Source organism: Cyprinodon tularosa, unplaced genomic scaffold, assembly GCF_016077235.1.
Source record: "Cyprinodon tularosa strain WSP-4 unplaced genomic scaffold, ASM1607723v1 ctg343, whole genome shotgun sequence".
Classification (NCBI taxonomy): domain Eukaryota; kingdom Metazoa; phylum Chordata; class Actinopteri; order Cyprinodontiformes; family Cyprinodontidae; genus Cyprinodon; species Cyprinodon tularosa.
In genome coordinates, this window is record NW_024039056.1 from 2,330,976 (window position 1) to 2,353,530 (window position 22,555).

The 22,555-nt window shown below is 40.3% G+C and overlaps 1 protein-coding gene across 1 annotated transcript in view; it reads right to left on the bottom strand.

Annotated features, from left to right (window-relative positions):
* The window catches only part of bcl11aa (BAF chromatin remodeling complex subunit BCL11A a), a 57,555-nt gene extending 39,020 nt beyond the window's left edge, over positions 1–18,535 (bottom strand). The window contains exons 1-2 of the mRNA XM_038294729.1: positions 18,142–18,535; positions 14,646–15,098 (exon numbers count right to left, since the gene is read on the bottom strand). Of these exons, the coding sequence (XP_038150657.1) occupies positions 14,646–15,098; positions 18,142–18,196 (508 nt within the window). The 5' untranslated portion in view covers positions 18,197–18,535. The remainder of the gene's footprint in view (positions 1–14,645; positions 15,099–18,141) is intronic.
* Between the last annotated feature and the right edge of the window lie 4,020 nt (positions 18,536–22,555).

A 22,555-nucleotide genomic window follows, 5' to 3' on the forward strand; every position in this document is an offset into this window, starting at 1 on the left:
TCTAAGTCATCATGTCCCCCTATGAGTGCTCCATCAGCTGGAGCCTGATACAAAATCTACATCAAGTTATCTTAATATAGCTTTATAATAAATCAATTGCTGTTCTGTTTACCAATTTAATTCATTATTATTGATTATATTGATTCATTATTGATATAAAAAAAGATCAGGATACATCAACATCTATGACATTTTTCTATGCTGTGCATTTATGCCTTGATCATCAACAGGATATTCCACTTTTATATATTTTGAAAAGTGGTGCAGGCACAGATAGGAGTAATCTATGTCTCCACCTTTACCATCACATGTATGAGACAATCAGTTGGTCAACATAGAAAAATACAAATATAAATTACAACTAAACAACTTTGTAGTTATTTGCATCTCACTGACAAAAAGGGATCATCATTCAGAAAACCGAACACAGCTGATAGGGCATTTCAGTCAAAATTTTATTCATATTGAGATTTTATGAACCAGGATGGCTTTATGTCTCAGGACACACTTTTATCAATGTAATTAGATTCACAAGAGGAATATAATGTATCTACTGAAGCTATAAGCTAAAGGTACCTTGAATTGAACTAAATAAAGTTATTATTGTTAGCTCAAGAAATATATTTTAACCTAAAAAAATACAGAAGATTTTTAATACATGTAAGATGAATCTAATAAGCATTTTATAGCCCAAAACAGAACTAACATGTGGTTGATTTTGCATGGCTCTTGCTGTATGACACATGTGCTCTTAAATTGCAAAAAAGTATGAAAAATATTCCGAACAGAGTCTGATATAGACAGTTTTGGTTCCACTCAGCTGACTGAGATAAGTTAGTGAGTAATTGCTCATTTGGTGTGACTGGTCAGGAATTCTACTAGCACAAACAGCCTGTGTTGCATTTACTGCACATATCAGTCAGTTAGGTTCATGCTTTTCTAGTTACAGTGCAAGCTACATGTACCAAAGGGACATGTAGCTTGCACTGTAACTAGACTGTAGGCACAGACCAAATATAAGGTTAGTGTCCCTACCTGTGCAGTATTATACCTCTGTTGTGATTGTAAAAATATATTAAGAATTTAATTTACTCACAAAGCAAAAAGTGTAAAACACAAAACTAACAAATAATATGCCAGCAGGATGTTATAATCTTTCAGAAAACCTGCATCCGCCAGAGTGAACTGCTGTTGTAAAAAGAAATTATATAACATGACAACAACCCTTTAAATTTTAGTAAATATTCTAAATATAAATCCAACTTACTCTAATTGAAGTTTTGTTTTAAAGTGGCAACCACAGCACACATAGTTCTGTCTTGGATCTAACACTTTAAATTAAAATGTAATCTGCTTTTATTTAAACAACTTCAGTTTTTTCATTCTACTTGAAGGTAAGTGTTAACTTCAGTCTTAAGAAGACGTTTTTTTACACCACAACATTAAAACATTCCAAGTTAAAAATGTACCTTTCAAACATAAAGAACATGAGAAATAAGATATAATTTGATGTATCTATTTAAAAAAATGAAAAGGATTAAACTGTAATCTTCCTCCTTGTGAAAAAATATTTTGTAATTACCAAGGAAGAAAAAATATAGCTGAATGCAGCCCATCTATCCTTGAGCAAGGAAAGTGGTGAGTTGGACTGAGCAAAAAGAAAAGTGTTATCTTCAACCCTGTATGACACACCAGCCAGAAATAAAACAATGCAAGATAGAAGAAAAATTTTGCTAGCCATGTTTCCATCAACTTTCAGCCAAAGAGCCAAATGACATGGATGTGCCCTTTGGCCGGGATTCAAACCAACAGAACCTGCTGGCCAGCAGCTCGGCTGTGTTTGACCCTCCCTCCTTGTACACTTTCTGACCCAACTGGTTGCTGATAATATCAGCAAGCTCCTGCATTCAACTCACAGTTGGTTACAAGAGCAAAAGGTGGGTGTAAAGGTTGGAAATATCTTTATTTTTACTTCTTTGCATATACTTTCTGCCATACTTTCACTTTCCCCATATTATTTCTCTACCTGTCTGCATGCTTATATTCCTGTTTAGCTCACCCTGTCTGTTGAGCAGAAGGACTCAGTAGTTCAGGAACTTTGGCTGAAATCTGCAGTGTTTTATTTTTCTTTCTTACTGTCTTTTGTTAAACCTTGTAGCTGTAGTTTCACCTTACTATTCCTCTAAAAAATCCAGAGTTTTATGCCAGCAAACCAGTCTGAGCATGATCTCTTGAACTCAATTGTAAGTGTGTTTGCGTTATTGAAAAAAAAAAGAAGCAAGCTATTTGTGTGTAGGTAAAAAAAAAAGGGGGGGAAAGAGAGCTTGTTTATAGAGAGCAGCATCAACTTAAAATGCAGAGCTGGAGCGGGTGTATGTAATTGTGCATGCGTGACTATGTGTGTAACCCTAACACCCACCCATTACACACGTAGCTGTGCGACACCCGACTCATCAAACATTTGGATGTTGGCCAAGTTCATCTGTTAATGGGCAGAGAGCGATGGGACGCAGCCTTTCCTTCCTCTCTCTACCCCCTCTGAATCTCTCTCTCTCTCTCTCCCACTCGTCCACTATCCCCAGGACACTCTACCCCCTTTCCCCTCCTTCTCATCTCCCAGTCTCTCTCTATCAAGCCTTTTTTTGCTACCCCTCCACCTCAACTCCTCCCTTGTTTCTCTCAACACTTCTGAGGGTGGTTCAGTTTGGGGCCTACATTTCCCTTGTGCAGCAAAGATAAACATTTTCTGTGCGTCCCTTTGTCCCATTGGTCCATCCACAGGATGTTACTGATGTTGCACATATATATCAACATTTTTGACAGCACCTCAAAAACATGGGTTGTCCAGCTAGAGACAACAAAATCATATGAAACAAAGACCAAAAAGCATGTTTGGTTCACAAGGTGTGATTCTGAGAGTGTGTGTTTGGGAGAGAAAGAGCAGAAGTGACTACAGTTCAGAGCATGTTGAAACACATCTGGACTTCAATGAAAAACAGTGGGGAAAAAGGGGGCATATGGGATTTCAACTGGGCTTTCCCGCTGAATACTTGTAGAGAAAGGGCTAAAAAAAAAAAAGACATCATTCTTTAATCTCTGTTTAACACAAAATTCAGTCCTTTGATGCTCCCAGCAATTCCTTTTGATTGCTGTTTGGTAGAGACAAGATGAGCTGCTTACCATGTGATTGGTGGTTCACTTTCTTAATTATACTGCAACTACAGCTGAATGATTGAATGATAATAAGTACAAAACAATACAGTTCACTTTCTTTGAATCTGAACCTATGATCTTTTACAGCTTCACAAAAGTTTGCTGTTACAGCCAGAATTTTTATAAGTATAAGTCACTGATTCTGTGTGAGATGATAATTGTCAGGATCTCAAGTTGTACTTAAATATAATCTATATTTGTCAAATATAATCTTAATTTGTCAACTTTGTAAATTCAAACCGAAATGTTCGTCTGCATTTAAATCATACCTTAGGTCACAGTGGGCCACTATGGTACAGTACACAGGAGCATTTTGGGGCTCAGAGCTTTGCTTAGGGACCTCGGGTGGCAATCTTTGGGATTCAAACCAGAGAACCTACAGTCTTCCCAGATCACAACTGACCTTGCTTCAACTACTGGGCCACACTTTCCCCATTTAGTCAAAAACATGTACCTTAGGTTCTCACATTTTATAGATAACTTGGTTTACTGGGCATTGAGTCGTGACCTTTTGCATGCTCTGGAGCTGCCTGCAGCTACAAGTGTCAAGATGGGAATCAGTGTCTGGGCTCATTGTTAGGTCTTAGATTGAAGTTAATATATGCCTCGATTTAAGGAGAAAGATACATTTAGGTCTTTCCCACAATAATGACAACATTGCTCTGATCTGATGCAATGAGCACTTGATTTATTAGATCTAACCCTCCTCTGTGGTTATGAGATATGAGTTATCATCAGAATCAGACCCATGATACAAAGGTTCTTTGTAGAGTGGCAGAACCCAACCTTTAAGATAAGAAAGAGGAGACCCGTCATCCAGGGGTAAGGGCTGCTGCTCTTCTGCATCAACATGAGTCAGCTGGGCTTGTTTAGGCAGACCTAGAAATTGCTTAGGTGTTTATATATGGACTTATTATGTAAAATACATCAGGATTCCACTGTAGAACAGCTACTCCAATGACCTGAGCTCAGATAAATGCAAGAATATATATGGTTGGATTAATAAAATTCTGTTAAAACAGCGCTATCTCATTTTGGCCAGTGGACAGAGATTTCTTGTACTAACTGCCCACTGAAAGAGGTTACCTCTGCCTTTCTACCTTTAATTCCCTCGCCAACTGGCCACACAGATGGTCTGTTATCACTACATCACACACCTGAACTTAAATACTGGTTTGCCCTTGCATAGGTCAGTTGGTGCGGGACACAGTGGGTCGACTTCAACCTCCCTTGTTGCCTGTGTCCTTTCCCTAACTTAATGACTCAATTCGTTTGAGTTAACAGATGCTATCAGTGTCTATGCACTGCAACAGTTTATCCTAAAAATGCTGTTTTAATTGTGTTTGTGGATGCATCAGTATTTCTGGGCCATCGATTACACACCCATAGACTCAGACAGAATTGCTTAAAAGGTATATTTTAGCAGCTCTTTATCCATTTTGGGGGAGGGGGGTTGGGGTGTCGTAGATGAATTATCCATTAGATTTCATCATATCTTACGCGGGCAATTACATCAAATAAATGATCGCGGGCACAGGATCAATTATGCATGCCCTTGGCTAAAGACCAGGCACTAGACAGAAGGAGAGGGCATGTGCATGCTCACATACATACACACACATGTGCAAAGACAAGAAGGATCTCATAGATGTGGCTCATCAGTTCATCTTACTGGCTAAAAAGTTCATAGGCTTAATAATTTAGTTGTGTTCTGGATACTGTTTCCCAACTGAATATACAACTTTGTTAGTAACAGCAGCCATAGGTGTGTGTTTGTGTGTGCGTGGGGGGTAATGCATGTGTGTGTATTTTTAAGGGGGCTAAAAGAGACCTCAGACCTCTAAACACACGTACACACACTTTCACTCATCCATTACAACACCGTTTGCAACCACAGTCATTCCTATGCAATTAAGAATTCCTTTTCATCGGTATGTAAAAGTTCCCATATCTCGCTCACAGCACTCGCAGACAAACCTTATGAATAGGAGGAATAAATAGTGCCTGTGTGAAAGTTGAAGGTTAAGAAGGGAGGTTTAAAGATGAAAACAACAAAAAAATACAATAAAGATGAAAACAAAGAGATTAGTGTCTGTTTTCTGTTTCTTGTTTGTTGTTCCTTGTTTCTTAATTGTCATGCTTTATTAGTAAAAGAAAATTGATTTGCTTTATTGACTCTTTTCTTTTAGTCTTGCTCCCACAAAAAAAGAAACACAGGTATCTGAGTACAAAAGACAGAATAAAGTGTGTTTTCTGCACATGCCGCCTGCAGAAACAGAAGCATTTTTCCTGCTAACGACAGAACAATGGGATGCAATTTCTCTGTTTCCTTCCCTTTAAAGAGTTTTCTTCAACATTTGAAGAAAAACTCAATTAGCAAGACAGATCATTGACTCCAAAATGGCAGCTGAACATATAGATGACTATGGACAAATGGTAAAAAAAAGAGATGTATCTGATGCAAGTATGTCCAAGGAGAGGCAGGAAAACAGAAAGAGATGTGGGCATCGACAACATGTCAAAACCTAAGTGTACAGGTGAGAGTCAGATGGTTCATGCTGGGTGATCTTTGTAAGGATGTTTGTAAAAAAAAAAAACAGGAAGAGGAAACAGAGGAGACATCATGCAAATTAACACATTTAATCTCCCACTCACTCCTTAGTCATTGTTTTAATTCAAATTGTTCCTTTCATTTATAGTAGTCTAGAAAACACATATAAAGCATATATATATATATATGTCTCCAACCTAAGGCATAAATGATTAAAAATACACACATGTGCACAAAGAGGCATAAAAAACACACAAACAGTTGCTGACATGCCGGCTCTGACAAGCGTGGCTGATGTGCGCCTCCAATGCGCATGGTAATAGCCCAATCAAAAATGCAAAACAATTGGCAATTACTGTGAGGACCTAATGGTCATTAGAATTTACAACAAGGTAATGAGATAAAGTCTGGCCATCGCATGCATATTCATAAAGCTATCTGTGCTTAGAAGATTAAACTAGTGCTTAAAATTCAAATGAGCCACCGCAAATTATTGGGAAAAAGTCATGTCTTCTGCTAGTGCCAATGATGTGGAGTCAGACTTAATAATCGGTCCAAAAAGCCATGTTGGTAGCAATGAAGTGTGAGGCTTCCAACCGAGGCACCTAATCCAAAAGTATGATCTAGTTGTTCACATGGAAAAGTCAGTTTTACTGCCAGATAGACAATATTACGCAGTTTTATCACAATGGACTAGTAAGTGTATTGCACCTTACAACTGTCACACAGTTAGTGTACCTAACACTTTAATTATGGCAGCATTCTGCTCTACAGCTGTTTTATTTTTAAGTGCCACTGGTGCATTGCACCAAGGAAGACACACTTATAATCCTGCAACTCCATCTCAAATGAACAGTGATGGTTTAAGCTTGAACACCATCGGGTTTACCCATCATAAAGAGTGATTTCTGTACAGATCAAGCAGGGTGACATTAAATTTACAAAAATCTCCAGACCTCAACCCTGTTGAAAATTCATTAACTGCACTAAAATGTCAGGTCTGACTAATTTAAATAAACTATACCTGTTATGCTATGAAGAGTGGTCAAATATCAAGCAGAATTTGTTTGGTTGGATGCATGTATTTGAGCTTGTGCCTATAACACTTGACCTTGTGTGGACTAGACAAAATCCACTGGAAAACAGGGGCATCTGGTCCTTTTTTCACTAATCAGGGCAGTCATATGCTTTACAATAAGAAAAAAATTGCTCACCTAAATCCAAATGAGCATATTTAAACTTCACTGCAACGTACGTATTTGAAGTAAATTAAATTACACCTAAAAGGGCAACGAAACTGCAGGTTAAGATGGAGTGATATGCTTTTACAGACAGAATTTAGAACAAGCCCATGGATAATTCTAGTTGTCATTTTATATTAATATCAATGTGTATGTATATGTTTCTGATGTTTTGTCTGATATGTAAATGTTAAAAATTGTTAAACACAAACTGGCAATGTTTTAATAGGTCAGAACATTAAAAATTTCCTTAAATCTTGTTATATACTGTATGTTATTTGAGCCTCAGGTGTAACCACCAGCACAGTCTTTAAGATCAAAACTGAGGATCTCCATCCGTTCACAAAATGCAAAGAAGAAAGATGTGAATTAAAGGACAAGAAAGTCGCGGTGAGAGGAGAAAGCCGACTTAATCTCAGGATACAAAACTCAACAATTATACTGATTCACACACAACTAAAGGATATGTGCAGCCTGTGTCCTGCTCGTTGTACTAGCTATAGGACGGTCATACATTGAAGTAACAGTTTAGCCAAACTGAAAACATGAAATCAGAGGGAAGAGCAAACACACACACAATGCCAGCTCAGCGCTGGCAGCTTTTAACAGGGGCTATCTTGCATCTACTCACACTGAAACACACACTGATGTAAGTAATAACAGGTAGCATTGACAATTGCTGTGCGTGTGTGTGTGTGTGTGTGTGTGTGTGTGTGTGTGTGTGTGTGTGTGTGTGTGTGTGTGTGTGTGTGTGTGTGTGTGTGTGTGTGTGTGTGTGTGTGTGTGTGTGGTATTTAAAGCCAGTCTGTAATCCAGTGGCCTATATAAATAAGCTTTGTAGTATATAAACAGTTTTATGTACAAGCCTTCAACATAATAAGAGAGCTGAGCTACATGTGCAGCCCCCGTGTGTGTGTGTGTGTGTGTGTGTGTGTGCACTGGAGCAAATACTCTCACACACTCAGAGTGTGCGGCCAAAAACAGCAGCTTTCCCTCTCACCACCAAGAAGTAAATGTAGCGTGGATGTCGAGGCACTTGCATAAACACAAAGAGCCGGATCAATAAACAATCCTCCATGACAGAGAGCGGCCTGACCTGACGTCACCGACACACTGCCACAATCGTGGGGAAATAATTCTCCTTCTGTAAGGTCTCTTCCTGGCCTGTCACCGTTTTGGAAAAAGTATTCCAGCCAGCCAACAAAAGCTTGGTGATCTTTTTTTGTTGTTGTTTTGTTTTCGTTTTTAACACATCTGTCATCATCTTTGACCGTCGTAGCCGTGTTGGTGCGTCAGCGCCACTCTTCCCAGAGATCAGCTATCAGTCAAAATGTGTGGGCAGGCTGACGTCTTTCTCTGGGATTTTTTCTCCCCTCTTTTATTTTTATGTCGTTTCTGCATCATCACAGTGGTGCCGTCCCTTCCATGCTCTGCTTCTCTTCTATTTATTCCAAACCCCAAATAATGTGTCACTTCCAGTGTGGCATAGGCTATACGTTTCTCAGGGTTTGCTACTGTGACTTAATATAATATTATTTTAAATGAAAATATGTTCTGGTTGCTGGGATTTAAACAGATAATCAGCAACAATTTCCCAGTTGCTTCAATTGCAATTTTAGTATTGATTTATTAATTTTTTTAAACACTGGAAAAAGAAAATTTAGAAGATTTACTGTATCTGCGTATTCCTTAGAATATTCTGAAGTTTGTAGTTGTGCTCTAGAGTAAAACACGTCTCCTATTAGCTGGTTATTTTCCAAGGCTATACACTGAAAATGCTAGCCTGTAGTCTGCTGCTAATTATCTGGTGTTTATATCTTACCAGTTAGTAATAAAACCACTTTGGGTGTGGATTCACGCTTCCCATCTGTGATGCACTATTTTTTAGTAACCAGAAATATTTTCCATCATCTAAATTTGTGTGTTTTGTAACCAAAAGTGAGACAGTGTAGGAGTCATCTTTCAGCCACCTTACCACCAGTGTGCAGCAACAACATTATCCTATGCTTTGTACAGCCAAAGAAAACTCCAACACTTATGCCTTTTCTCTGGCATCACATTTAAGATTTTCAGAAAATATGGACAGTATCACGGAATATTTTAACAGTCTTGTAACCACCTTTTCTGTGGCTTTGAAACAGTCTTACATTACACTTCTAGACTTTTCACATATGATGATATAATGTCAGTTTTATAAACAAAAATGGAAAAGCACAGCATCCCTTCGGAGAACTGTCTGGCAATGCACAGAAATAGTGGAAAGGTAGAGCTACACTTCTCCTTGCACCACGTAGATGGAAAAAAGTGTTTATCTATTTGGCATTTCATTAAAAACACTTAAGACACTAAAAATGTTACTATTAAAAATGTAATTTTCAAAGCCCAATGATTTCAAACACAGGTATAACTTGATACAATAAATGGTGCCTACTCAAGCAGGGAAGGTTAACTTCATTGTGCAACCAGAGCTTAGACATTAGATTCTGCACATCAGGAGCACAACCACTGTTCATCTACACTGGTGTATTATTAATATTATTATATGATTAATACTTACTATTTTCCACTTTATTTTCCTTGCATCACTTTCTCTGCAAGCACATGCTATGTTGCAAGAAAAATGTAAAATGCCAATCACTACTATAAGCACGGGAAAAATACTTTTAAAAAAAGCAAAAATCTAAACAACCTGCTATAAGTATGTGCAGAATTCTAATGATCACCGCAGGGAATCCCTCAGCTACTCCATAGATAAGTCAAAGGTCAAACTCAGGATCGTATTCAGCGTTAACTTTAATCTAAATCCGTTGTTTCGCCCTTTTTTTTTTCATTTTCAAACCAAAAAGCATAGAAAAATCAGTTGTATGATCCCCTCTGCGCCTCCGGAGGAGTCACAAGTAACACTGGTGATGTTGTCGAGATGTCATCAGGGTTACCTCAGCCTGGGCCTCAAGCTTCACAAGTCTGGGAGAGAAAGGAGAGCTGCAGACAGAGGAGGACGGAGGTGCTCGCTAAGCAGACGGGGTTCAAAACCAGGAGCTTAACGAAATCTTCTCTGCAGTTGCTGAAAGCCTGGATTCCTCAGCTTTATAAATATTCAAGCAGAAAACCTGCCAGACGAAGACGCAGGACGAGGTTTATGGTAGTTAACACTTTAAGGCTGTCTTATATAACAGTGTGGGTGTGTGTGCTGTGGAATTACCAAACAGAATAAAGCTCAAGTCAAAGCACCTCGTCTTTGTTTTATTACTTCTCTTAATATCATAAGCGTCCCCATGCTGCCCATAGTCACCTTTTTTTTGATTGGAACTAAATAATGTAATTCACTTCAATTGATTTATAGTTCATAAATTCATGAAAGGAAAATCAAATTTCTTTTAAAAGGCTAAGAGTTCCAGCTCTTATTAGAAATGTTTAATTAAATCAAATAAATTCGATCCAGCCATACAGCCAGATTGGAGCTCAGTTATTTACATCCCAGCTACAATTTAACTGTAACAAAATGGAGTCAGATTCAGTAGTAAATATCATTTTCTAAAGTGATGTAATTAAGTAAGCCCTTCTTCATCAAGTTTTCGACTTTGCACCTAACTGTCCTCATGATGCATGTAACCACAGTGGATAGTTAATTGCATCAGTATATGTATATTTATGCAATGAATATGTATTTTAAATAACACAGAAAATAAGATTTAGTTTTTCAATCTTCTAGGTATTTCAAAATGTGACATTTTTAAACATTTTTTTTTTTTTACTATATTGCATATGTCATGGGATAAAAAGTATCCAAACTCTGTTTTCACTAAAACTTAAACTTGAAGACTGTGATGTTAGTATTAAGGTTCTGGGTACTTTGGTGCTCTGGAAATGAACTACTTTCTATACTTGATTCAAGTTCTTTTTCCTATTAGAGAATTCTCGTGGAAGGTGCCCAAAGGTGGTAAGAATATGCTCAGGCATGTTATGTGAGCAAGCTCACTTGTAGGCTTCAGATGGAAAGGGCCACGACAAAAGCCTGGGAATATATATGATTGAGATGTGGCTGTGTCGCGACCTTAATAATGTCCTTCAAATTTGGTTGAATAAAAACTATTCGGAAAAGAGGAGTGGGTCAAAATCATTTTGTTGCCAATTTTAGCCACCAGAAGTTGCAAAAAGGTTTTTGGGTTAGATTATTTTCTATACATATATATTTACAGGACAATCCAGCTTGGAATAGTTTTGTATTTTCCCTAAATAAATGACTTCATCATTCAAAGCCTCTTTTATATCTAGTAAGATTATTGCAGATATTTAAAAAATTAATTTTAAATAACCCCTTAAAATCAGAGGGACTCTGTAAGAAAGCAAATACATTCTAGCAGCAATGTTTATCTAAATATAATTATATGAAACACAGAAAAGGCTACTGGTTTTGGTAGCAGATTATTAGCTTTTCCAGTCATTCCAGTTACGATGTAATAGTACATGCGCTATCCTGCCTCTGCTTTTCACACACACACACACACCAGTGTTTGTGCATTCGCCATTCACTGTGGCGAAGCTGTTCAAACGCAGCACAGCACTCGAGTCCACTAAATAAAATCTTATGTGGAGAAAAAAAGAAAGGCGGATAAAAAGGAAGAGCGACAATAGATTAGTGATGGCAGCCAGCGTGTGAAATCTCTTTGTTAGGCTCGCCGGGATGTTCCACAGTGTGAAACACGCACACACTCACACACATGCTTACCAAACATACAGTAATTGATTCAGTATCAATTGGCTGTCCTGGATTTGCATTGACTGCTAATGCATCAGGGTGAGACTCAGAGAGAGAGAGAGAGAGAGAGAGAGAGAGAGAGAGAAGACAAACAGGGAAAAGAAATAGAAGATGAGAGACACAAGATGAGGGAGCACGATCTGAAATACAGCCAGACTGTGATTGGGTGTTAAAAATGCACTAATGTGCACTGAGATGGGCAGCATTAGCCGGTGATGATAAGCTAATTGCTAATCAGCAGATCATAGACTAACAATGCTTGTGGTGCACGGCTTTGAGCCAGGACGGCACTTCAGCAGGGCCGAAGCAGAATGGAGGACCGGATATTTTGGGTTCAGAAATGTGAAATTTTGGGGAATTCATCATCCTGCTCTTGTAGCGATAATATCCACGCTAATGAGCTAACGCAGATAGCTTATCAGCCAATGTTTCACTGAAATGCAAATCGCTGGCCTCATCCCAACTCTACGTCTAAACCACGTGTGCTAAATACTTGCACCTTATCATGAGGAAATCAATTTGGAAAACCAAACAGGAGGAATTGTATTTATAGTCGATGAAATCCACAAAGAATTCCTTCTAAATTTCAATCTTCCAACCCAAGAATTGTTTCATTAATATCCACCGTCGGTGAGAAAAAATAGGACAAGACAAGCCGATCACATACACACAGACCACTCTCTCTTTTGAGACATTAGCGATGCCCTTTTTGAGCGAGGGACTGCCTGAGGGATTATAATCAGAATTTTCATCTCAGTTAGGGATTAATAGAATAAATGGGCAAGCAAGAGAGCGCTAAGTGTGCGTGTGTGTGTGTGTGTGTGTGTGTGTGTGTGTGTGTGTGTGTGTGTGTGTGTGTGTGTGTGTGTGTGTGTGTGTGTGTGTGTGTGTGAGTGTGTGAGTGTGGGGCTTGAACGGTCAGGTATGCAGCCTTTTTGGGCACCACTGATTTTCCTATTTAGCTATCACACATACACACAAAACATCTAGGCCAGAGCAGTTTGTTTGTTGCGAAAAATTAAAATAATAAACGGCTTTGTGTTGCTCAGATGCAGATGTTTATTTTTCATAATGCACATGCACTCAGTTTGCACAGAACGCAGGTTAAAATGTGCAAGATGCTTGCCGATGCAAACATGAGGGTATATAAAATCTCAATTTTGTCCACTCAGCATTATCACTCAAATACATATAGTCCAGGCAGTAATATGAATAAGTTGCATTTTGATTCCTTTTTGTTCCCCTTGTTCAGAGGCTCTATAAAATGTATAAAGCAGACGATTTACAATGCAGTCTTTCTTTTTTATGGTCACTCTGAATACTTTTGAATCGCCACAATTGCAGCCTCAGCAGATTATTATATTTTTCTCCATCCCCTGCCAGTTTGGGGTCAATTAGGATGAAAGCTGGTGTTGAGTGTGGGGGGGGCTAGCTTTATTTATTATCTATCAAAATTGATGTTTTGCAGGGATTGGGTGTTTGTGTCGCAGCGGAGAAAAGCGCAGCGGAGAGAAAGGACAATTAAAGGGTATGACGTAAATTAAACAGACCATTTAAGGAGGGTTTTCCCCCCTTTTAATCCAAAAAAAGATGCAAACTTTTAATAGTGTTTGGTCTGACCACTGCTCAGTGTGTTGTCAAGCTTGGAGAAGATATATGCTGCTGCTGTCCTGTTTTTCTGTCCTGTCTGAGCGTACAGCTGTTCCCACCAAGACGTTCCCACACGCAGCACTATTCAAGCAACCAGACGCTCTTATTATGATGTAAATCGCTCTAATAACCCAGTTTAGCTGGTGAGTGTCTGCGAGAGTAAGAGTGTGTAAGGAGGTGTGTGAGTGTGTGGTTGTGTGTGTGCATTTTCTATACGTACAGAAACCAGAAAATGTAAGCTGGTGTTTTTACCACCATGGAGAGAAGGACGGGGATGGATCATGTTTTCCCAAAACAATGCCCTCATCTGACTCCCCGTTTCAATCATGGGAACTGAGTTCAGCTCCAAATGTTAAATATTGGGTTCATTTTCTCAAATTCCTGAGCTGCATTCCACAAACAGGCTTATGATAGGTGCTTTTTATTCTCTCTCTCTTTGCAACAGCTAATTTAGTACTCTGTTAAAAGCTGTTGCTAATTAAAATGCAGAAGGAAGAAAGAGGGGGGAAAAAAATCACACTGTAACAAATAATTAGTGGTGTTAGAGCCCTTCCGTGGGCAAGGCCCTCGTTTGATCCGAAAGCGGAAGGTAGAAGGATCCTCCGGCGAGGAGGTAAACTCAGAGAGGGGAAAAAACGATCTGGGCCAAATTCATTCTGGTAAAATAGGCTACACTAAGAGGGAGGGAAGGCAGGGCAAGAGAAGTTAACAATACAGAATCCCAGAGACAAGCTGCAGTTGCTCCTGAGACTAAAAGACACTGATCGGAAAAAGATCCTCAACACACACACACACATGCAGTGGCCAGTGGGACCAAAAATTCAAGGGCACCCCTGTCTGTGACCTGGGAATAGGTCACAGTGGGTTAGCTGCACAGACTAGGAAAAAAGGCACACAAACATTGTGCCAGATGAAGCTGATTAAAGTCCTTCTTCTACTGAAGTCCCTCTCAGCAGAACAAAGGTGTGTTTTCTTAGACAAAAGCGTCCATTTGGAACCTTGATCAAGTGAAGCAGCATAACAGGGTTGCTTGTTGTAGCATGATAAAACATGAAGCATTAGTGAGTTAAGATATAAACTGACTTTACACCAAATGACAAATGGAACAGTTAAAGTAGTTCTGCTTAGAGCCTTTTCTATACACAAGCCAGTGCTCTGAATGTACAGATTCCTGCAGCTCCGCGCTTCTGTTTTCATAAAGAGTTGGCGGTGGTCAAGTTGCTCTGTTTACCTGGAAGGGGCTCCTGTTTTGGACAAATCCCTCGAGGCGATGAGAACCTGTCGTCATCCTCATCTGCTAGTGTGGCCTGAACCCCAACTTCAACTGGTCTCCGGCCACGCAGGGTGTTCAGAGCGGGTGATGGGGTGAGGGCCAAACCTGGGGAGGGCGAAGGGGGTTTGTCCAGCCCCCTGCCTATGGTGAGGCAGGGAGGGCCATGGCATCGTTTCCTCTTGTGCTCAATGAAGAGCAATATGTCTGCCAGAGGAAAGGTGGCCTGGCACTGACCACAGGTCAGGAGGTCCTGCTCTGGAGAGGAATGAGAGTCTGGGCCAAGCCGGGCCAGCCGACCCACCAAGGGGGCCGGGTGGTGCCCATTAAGAATGCCGCTGTCCTCCGAGTGCTCCGAGCAGCGCTCCGACAGCTCCTCCGACGAGACGACGGCCGTGGAGAGGGGCTCTGCGGAGACAGAGGGGAGAGAAATTAGATACTCATGTTTAAATTCCTATTTTCCAACCTATTGATACAACTCATGCTGCGAACTGATGAGAGGGACCAAACATTCCTTCTGCTGTCACACAGAGGATCAGAGACAGAGAGACAAAGCTTCACATGTGGTTCACACAATAAGGGGCTGAGAACATGGGCCTTGTAATAATAGAAATGCATGAAATGCAGCAAAAATGATTACAATGCAAGATGGATCTCAATCACAGATCACAGCAATAAACGGTGGGAAATAATATCCCGAATGGATGCAAAGCTCCAATCACATGGCTTTAAAGATAACAATTTTATAGCCAATGACAGGGGGAGCTTAGAAAATGATGCGTTGAAAAACCTAAATATGTGGATGACTTTGACTTGGCGGTCCGTGTTTGTACACGGGCTGAGCCTTTAATCAGCACGGACGATTGTCACAAACACATCCAGCACATATGCTGCAAAAGGAGAGGGGAAGACAGGGCAGACAGAAGGAGAGACAGGGGGAGAGACGGGGGTATAGAGGGCTGGTTTGTCTTGTCCCTCCGCTTCGATAACGTGTGCTTCACTTGGAGCTCAGGCTCATACGAGCCCAATTTCTCTCTCCTAAGGTGAAGAAAACACAGACATAACTGCTTTTTAAGGAATCGTTTTGTTGATCTCAGAGAGCAGTAAGGAGAGAGCAAAGCAGCAAACTGGGAGAACTTAAACAGTGTCCCTCTTTTAAAAGAAAATCTTCCAGTCCAAGGTGAAGAGTCTGACTCTGAGCTAGTAGCCTAATGTGCGCTGACCTTCTTTACTCATCCACCAATTTCACATTTTAATGAACTTAAGACCACTGAGAATCCAAAAATAGATTTTAATTTTCACCGTCCGGGTGATTGGATACAGATTTTGGTCTGATAACGGTATGAGGGGCAGGGAGATGGGACGCAGCTCCGTGTGCACACACGTGTGTCTGCCTGAAAGTATGTGCGTACAGGGGGGGGGGATTGTGATTTGGAGTACATCTCCCTCAAGGAAATATGTGGATGCCAGGGTCCTGAGCGACATCAAACTGGGACGTGGATTCTACAGGCCAAGCAGCACAGCTTCCAAAATATTCTCTGTCTTTGATTAAACTTTAGGTCAAAGCAAGTTAGACGAAAGGAGGTGTGGTATCATCCATTTCCTCTTAAATTAATGGAACTTATGTGGAAAACTCTCCGGATACATGAAGGTGAATTTGAGAGAGAACGTCTAGGCTGAAGGAAGGGGGTAAATCAGCCTTAAACAAAACACAAAAAAATCTGTTCTACAGCAACAAGCAGAAGCCACTCATCTGTATCTAATTTTAGAGCTGAGCAAACAAGAAGAGGAGCAGAGGGGATATGTCTGCTGCTCACTAAATTCACATGCCATAACATGATTTGTAACATCACCTTTCAGAAACATGCTTTTTTTTTGTTAGATTGTGCTTGAAAACACTACAAAGAGAAAAATGAATACAGAAGGTACAGTAAGGGGATAAACGACGTGCTAAATCCTATATTTTATTGATCTAAAGAATATATCTGATTGTGTGTAAAATTGGAAGAATGGGAATGAAAAAAGAAGACATGAAATAAATTTTTTGATGTTGTGAGTAATAAACGGACAACCTCTGAATGGCTGAGGAGGATTAAAAACTTGTGCATGTGTGCAGAGACGGAAAAAGGTAGATCCGGAGATTTAACGTTTAGGGTGGTGAGGACCAAATGGGGGAAGGGGGGCTTGTTTGGGGTGCTCCCTCACTGTCTCAGCCCCCCCACCCATCCTTACGTCTTGTTCGCTCTCACTGTATTGTAAAGAGCTCGCAAAACATCAATCCGTATAGACAGGGGGGAGGGGGGGGGGGGGTGAAACTCCTCAGGTTCAAGTTTGGAGCTGGATTTTTCTAAGCGCGCTCTGCCTCCTAGCGACAGTTCAGGGTCATTGTCACTGCGCTGCGCCCCGTCTGAAGGAAACACACACGCACCCCCACCCACACACACACACAGACACACATCACAATGTCTGCATCTCCAAACTAAACACACGCGACTGCCCATCAACGATTTCCAAAGGTAATTAAGCACCGACGCCTAAAGATGCGCTAAACTGAACGAGCTCCTGTTTTATTGAGCATGTTCCGCAAAGAGTGGCGCACACTTTGACAACTGTTTTTCAAAACACAAACATCGCTTCTCCTCATATTTGACACCTTTTTCTGGACAAATAAATCCCCCCGAAATACACATACAGGTATTTTATGAGAAACGGACGGAGTGCGTAAAAGTCAGATTCTGTCGGATATAAAAGTTTTTTATCCTAAAATAAAAAACTACAAGTATAATTACTTTTTTTTACAAATTTGGCTGATGTTTACAAAAGTATTTTGTGATCTGTTCCTTATTATTTTTATTATTTTTATACATATTTTTGCAGAGTATTTGTCGCGTATTTTGTATTTTATATTTAAAAAAACGCTGCATCAACTTTACGCGCAGCTAAAAAGATGAAACTGTTAAAACATAAATATAAACTGATGTTTATAGAATCGAATAAAGAGTTATTCGCTTATCCAAAACAAAAAAAACAAAAAAGTCCACTATCCATTTCCATTCCTTTGCGTCCAAAAGGAGCCAGTGTGGACGAGATCGCACTGCAGAAAGCGATATTCTAATGGGGGGATCTGTCCACGGTGCGCTGCGGAGAGGACACGCTCTGACCGAAGCGATCAGAGAGGCGTCCAAGTCCAAGGTTTACCAGCCTGTCAGAGCCGCAGAACTTAAAACCGGTCCATCAAAACTTTTTCTTTCTTTCTCTCCCTCTTCATGAAGGTAGCCTTTTATTTTACGCACAGAAGGTGTCAGACTTTCTCACGGTGCTGCAAAGTCCAGTTAGTGTCCGGTGTCCAATCCCCCTTCCCACCACCACTACACCTTTTTTTGTCCCACCTTGGCTCTCAGATGACCGAACTGAGACAAAAGTGTTTCTAACTCTCTTTTCAGATGCTTCTACTTACGCGAGAAATCCCGTTTGCTGAGGTGCTGCGGTTTGCCTTGCTTGCGGCGAGACATGGTGGCTGTTCAGCGGCTGCGTTCAGCGCGGATCACATCGGGGAGATGCCGGGGTGACAGGAGAGGAGGAGGGGGGAAAAAAGAGAGAAAAGATCTTCATCCAACGCCTTGGACATCTACCAGAGGAAGTGGAGGAGACGGAGTAAAAAAAATAGAGATATATATTGATAAAATAAATTAGAAATTATAGAAAGAAAGCGCGGAGGCGAGGATGGATCGCGGGATCGCCGTCATGGCTTTTTTGAGAAAGGAGAGTAGAGAAAAAAGAGAGAGAGAGTGTGAGGTGGATGGAGAGAGAGAGAAGGGGAGTGAGATTGAAAAAAAAAATGGCAAAAGCCCCCCTCCAACCCCCCCAGCCCACCCCACCACCCCCCCTACACACACACACACACACCACCCCTCCCCTTCTAGCCGTGCAAGTTCAAGTGCACGGACGTGACGTTCCCGGCGAACTTGAACGTCAGGCGGCGGACGGACACCCGACATACAAAAACATGGGCCGGGCCTAGGAACCCGAGTGGGAGTGGGAAGTGGGAGGAGGGACAGACAACACCATTGGACGATCATTAGAGAGAGAGAGTGAGGGAGAGGAGGGGGCTGGACATTAGAAATAGACCCAGCGCAAACCAATGGACACAGAGATCAGGGGGGCCGGACAAGAGGCTCTGCACGGGAGGGAGGAGTGTGTGTGTGTGTCTGTGTGTGTGTTTTAGTCAGAGAGATGTATAATGAAAGCAATATGCAGAGAGAAAGAGGAAGGTGCATGCAGAACAGAGCGCACTGCTGCATAAGTCTCTGTGTAGGGGGGGAGGGGGTATGTTTGTGTGAGCGAGCTCACCTGGACCCACGCGTGTCCCCAGAGCTGTGCACAACATTAGGAAGCGCAAAAGAAACGGGGAAGGGATAAGTATGTGTGGCTGCAGTGAACAGGAGGGACAGGTTGAACAACGAGACAGCAGCATGTTCTTTCCATCCGGGACCAAAGGTCCAAACATCAGGAAATCACCACCCAGAGCCGGCCCAAGATTGTATGGGGCCAGGGGCCAAATTAGATTTCAAATGGCAGGAATCATATCATGTGTTTTGCTGTTGTTTGATCTTTTCTATAAGCCCCCCACATTACATCTCTATTGGCATATTTTCTTTATAACTTTTAAGTAATTGATTAAATAGTTGTAAAAATCCTCAGACCACAATGTCTTAACCTGACTCTATATTTCTATATCTGGGTTAGCTGACTCCTGATACATGGGATGGAAGACCACTGATCAGAAATCTACTTTAAAAGCTCATAGATGTTATTTAATAGATTTAAACACAGTAATTTGAAGTAAGCAATGAGTAGAAATGACAGTTGAAAGGCCCAGCCCTTAACCGCAGACTTACTCCTAACTGCCCCTATTCTTGATGTTGCATAAGAAAATAAAGCATCAGGGTGGCAAACAGCCACTTTGCTAATTTGCATCTCATTACATGCATTTGCATTGTTATTTTTTCTCTTCCTATTTTATATAATAATCCTAAAGGAACTATTTCCCTCATATGAATGCAACTGTTGGAATCATGTGTTTCCTTTTGTAGTTTTGATGCACCCACAGCTTTTCTCACATTCCAGAATGCATCTTTCACGACACAATTCATACGGACCGTATAACAATATGCAACCATTTTGAGATATGCACATTTAAAATGGATGAATCTATATTTCACACATGCAATGAGATAAAGATATATAATCCTCCAAAAAATTTTTTTCCATAAGGAGGTCAAACATTTCTGATTGGTCACAGGATAAAATTCCTCATGCACAACACAATTTAATGGTGGAAATTGAGGGAAAAAATAAGAATACGTTAAAAGAGCATGTTTTGCAAAGTTTTCTAATACTCATATACATTTTATGAATGACATTTGAACATAGTTTGGCTGTTGTTCTTTATGACTCAACACAATTTTTAACAATGTTCAGTACAGTTTTAAGAAATAAACATTACCGGTACATGATTTGCTATCCGGCAATATGCTGGTATAAAATTGGCAAAGGGGCAAACAGATCTAAAGACAGAAGTATGAGCTTGTTGGGTTAAATAAGTCCTTTGGCCCATGGAAGACTTACAGACTTACATGTACCTCACAGATTTTTTTACGATTCCATAACTTACTGGATCTTTTGGCTCCACTCATCTGTGATCATACCAACTCCTGAGCAGGGAAAACAAAGCAGTACCAGTAATGAAAGAGCAATTAAGGGAACGTTTGAGAATTAGTGGAGTTAAGTGGAGCCAAACAGCGCCAAATGAAAAGGGGCACTATTCAGCCAAATTTCCTGTTTGCTCTGATATTAGCTATTTAGAACAGCATAAGCTTTAAAAAGTTTTATAGTTACAACGCAATATTGGGGTGTGTTACGCTTTAACTGGACAACAGTTAAAGGTATAGTGGATTTACTAAATTTTTGAAAAGTCCCCCATTCTCCACTTAAAAAAAAATGCACATGCAAAACCCTGTACCTGCTCCATAGAGGGAACGCTTAATAAATGCGTACAAGAGCATGCATGAGCCCATTTCTCCTTGCGCACATTTGTTTAAAAGTTGCTGTTTGCATCACTCCTACAAGCTTACCTTCCAAAAGAAGAATTTCCATTATGTCAGACTCACCACCGGTAGGAGAAATGGGAAGGAGCATGTAGGACGGCCTTATGTAAACTTATCATCGAGAGATTGACAATGAAATGGACCACTTATTTTGATGAAAAAAAACATCCTCCACTATGCCTCATTATACCTCTAAGTTTGGGGCTGTTTTCTCCAACGTAGCATTTGTGTTACTGTGCAAAGTTATCCTGATGGAAGGTCATCCGTTAAACTTCAAAATACTCCAGGTCCGTTAAAAATGTATTCAACGTTTGGATTTTCAGACAGAATTACATGGCCAAATCAACACCAAAATTGGCTCATGCCCTGTGTTTTTCTGTGGGTTGTGGCTATTTGGAAATGATGTTGGCAAACTTATCGTGTACCCAATTAAATGGCAGTTTTCGTCAAGATGGCAAAAGCATTTTAATACAAGAAGCATTTTGACTGAGAGTACAGCAAAACGTAACATTCTCATTTAATCTTTTATCCTCTGACATAGGAGCTGGTTCGGAGCTCGTCTGCCTGTTTCCTGGTTAAAGTTTGCCTTTTCTATCTCTGCTTCTTTTTCTATGTCTGCTTCTGTCTCCTTGAACCCCAGCCGGCCTCAGCAGATGGCCACTCACACTGAGCCTGGTTATGCTGGAGGTTTCTTCCTGTGAAAACAAAGTTTTTCTCTTCACTGTCGCTACAAGCATGCTTTATGTGAAGGATTGCATTCTAGTCAATGAGTCGATGCAAACAGCTGGTTTTCTTTTCCTTAGATCAAAAACTTTGAACCAATCTGACTGCATGATCTGGTTGAAGTGTCTCTGAAGTGCCTTGAGATTACATGTTTTGTGAATTGGCGCTATATAAATAAACTGAATTTAATAAAAAATTTAATTGAAAAGTTTACGCAAAGGATCCGCAGAGGGCAGACATTGGGTAACACAAATTTTATTTCTCGCAACACAGCTTTGATAGGTTTTATGGTAGGGGGACAGGCAGGACACCTCTGGTCTGTCTGTAAAGAGAAATCAACCTACAGAGAAGGAAAAAGCGATCCTGAGAAAGAAATAATACATTTGTTTGAAAAATCTGCATAAGAATCCACTAAAAAAGAAGAGGAAACAGAAAGATTTTCACTCATCCTCCTACGTGTTCTCTCTTCGTTTGGGAAATAACTCTTAAGGGTTTGCAGATTTTGGAAAATATCTCATAAATGTGAAGCATTATTTAAAATCCAATACCAGTAATGAAACAGATGACTGTCTATGGTCTCTAGACACAACCTTTAGGGTCGAGAAAAGTGATATTAGAACCTCCAGACTCACTATCTGCTTACCAATGCAGTGAATTTTGAGCTAACATCCAACTTGAAAATACTTTTTAACAACCTCTGTTTGAAATAATCAGAAGGTTTTTTGTTTTTTTTACAGTCACACTTGACCAGCACCAGCCCAAGTATTGCAACTTTTTTAAATGTGTGCAGTGAGTTAAACAGTTAGATTCACAATTTACGCCACAACTTTGAAGGAACCATTCCGAGACTGAGTTTAGATTTTTTAAAAAGCGGCTTCATGTTATAAATTGTGTATAAATGACAGTCTGGAGATGGGTTTCCTTCTCTGACTCATTATCTTACAATTATGTCCAGTGTGCCCCTTGTTCAGAAAAGTTCTGAGTGATGGGGTAGCTGATATATATCAGTGAAAGATTTGTTTTCTGCAATAGATGAGACAG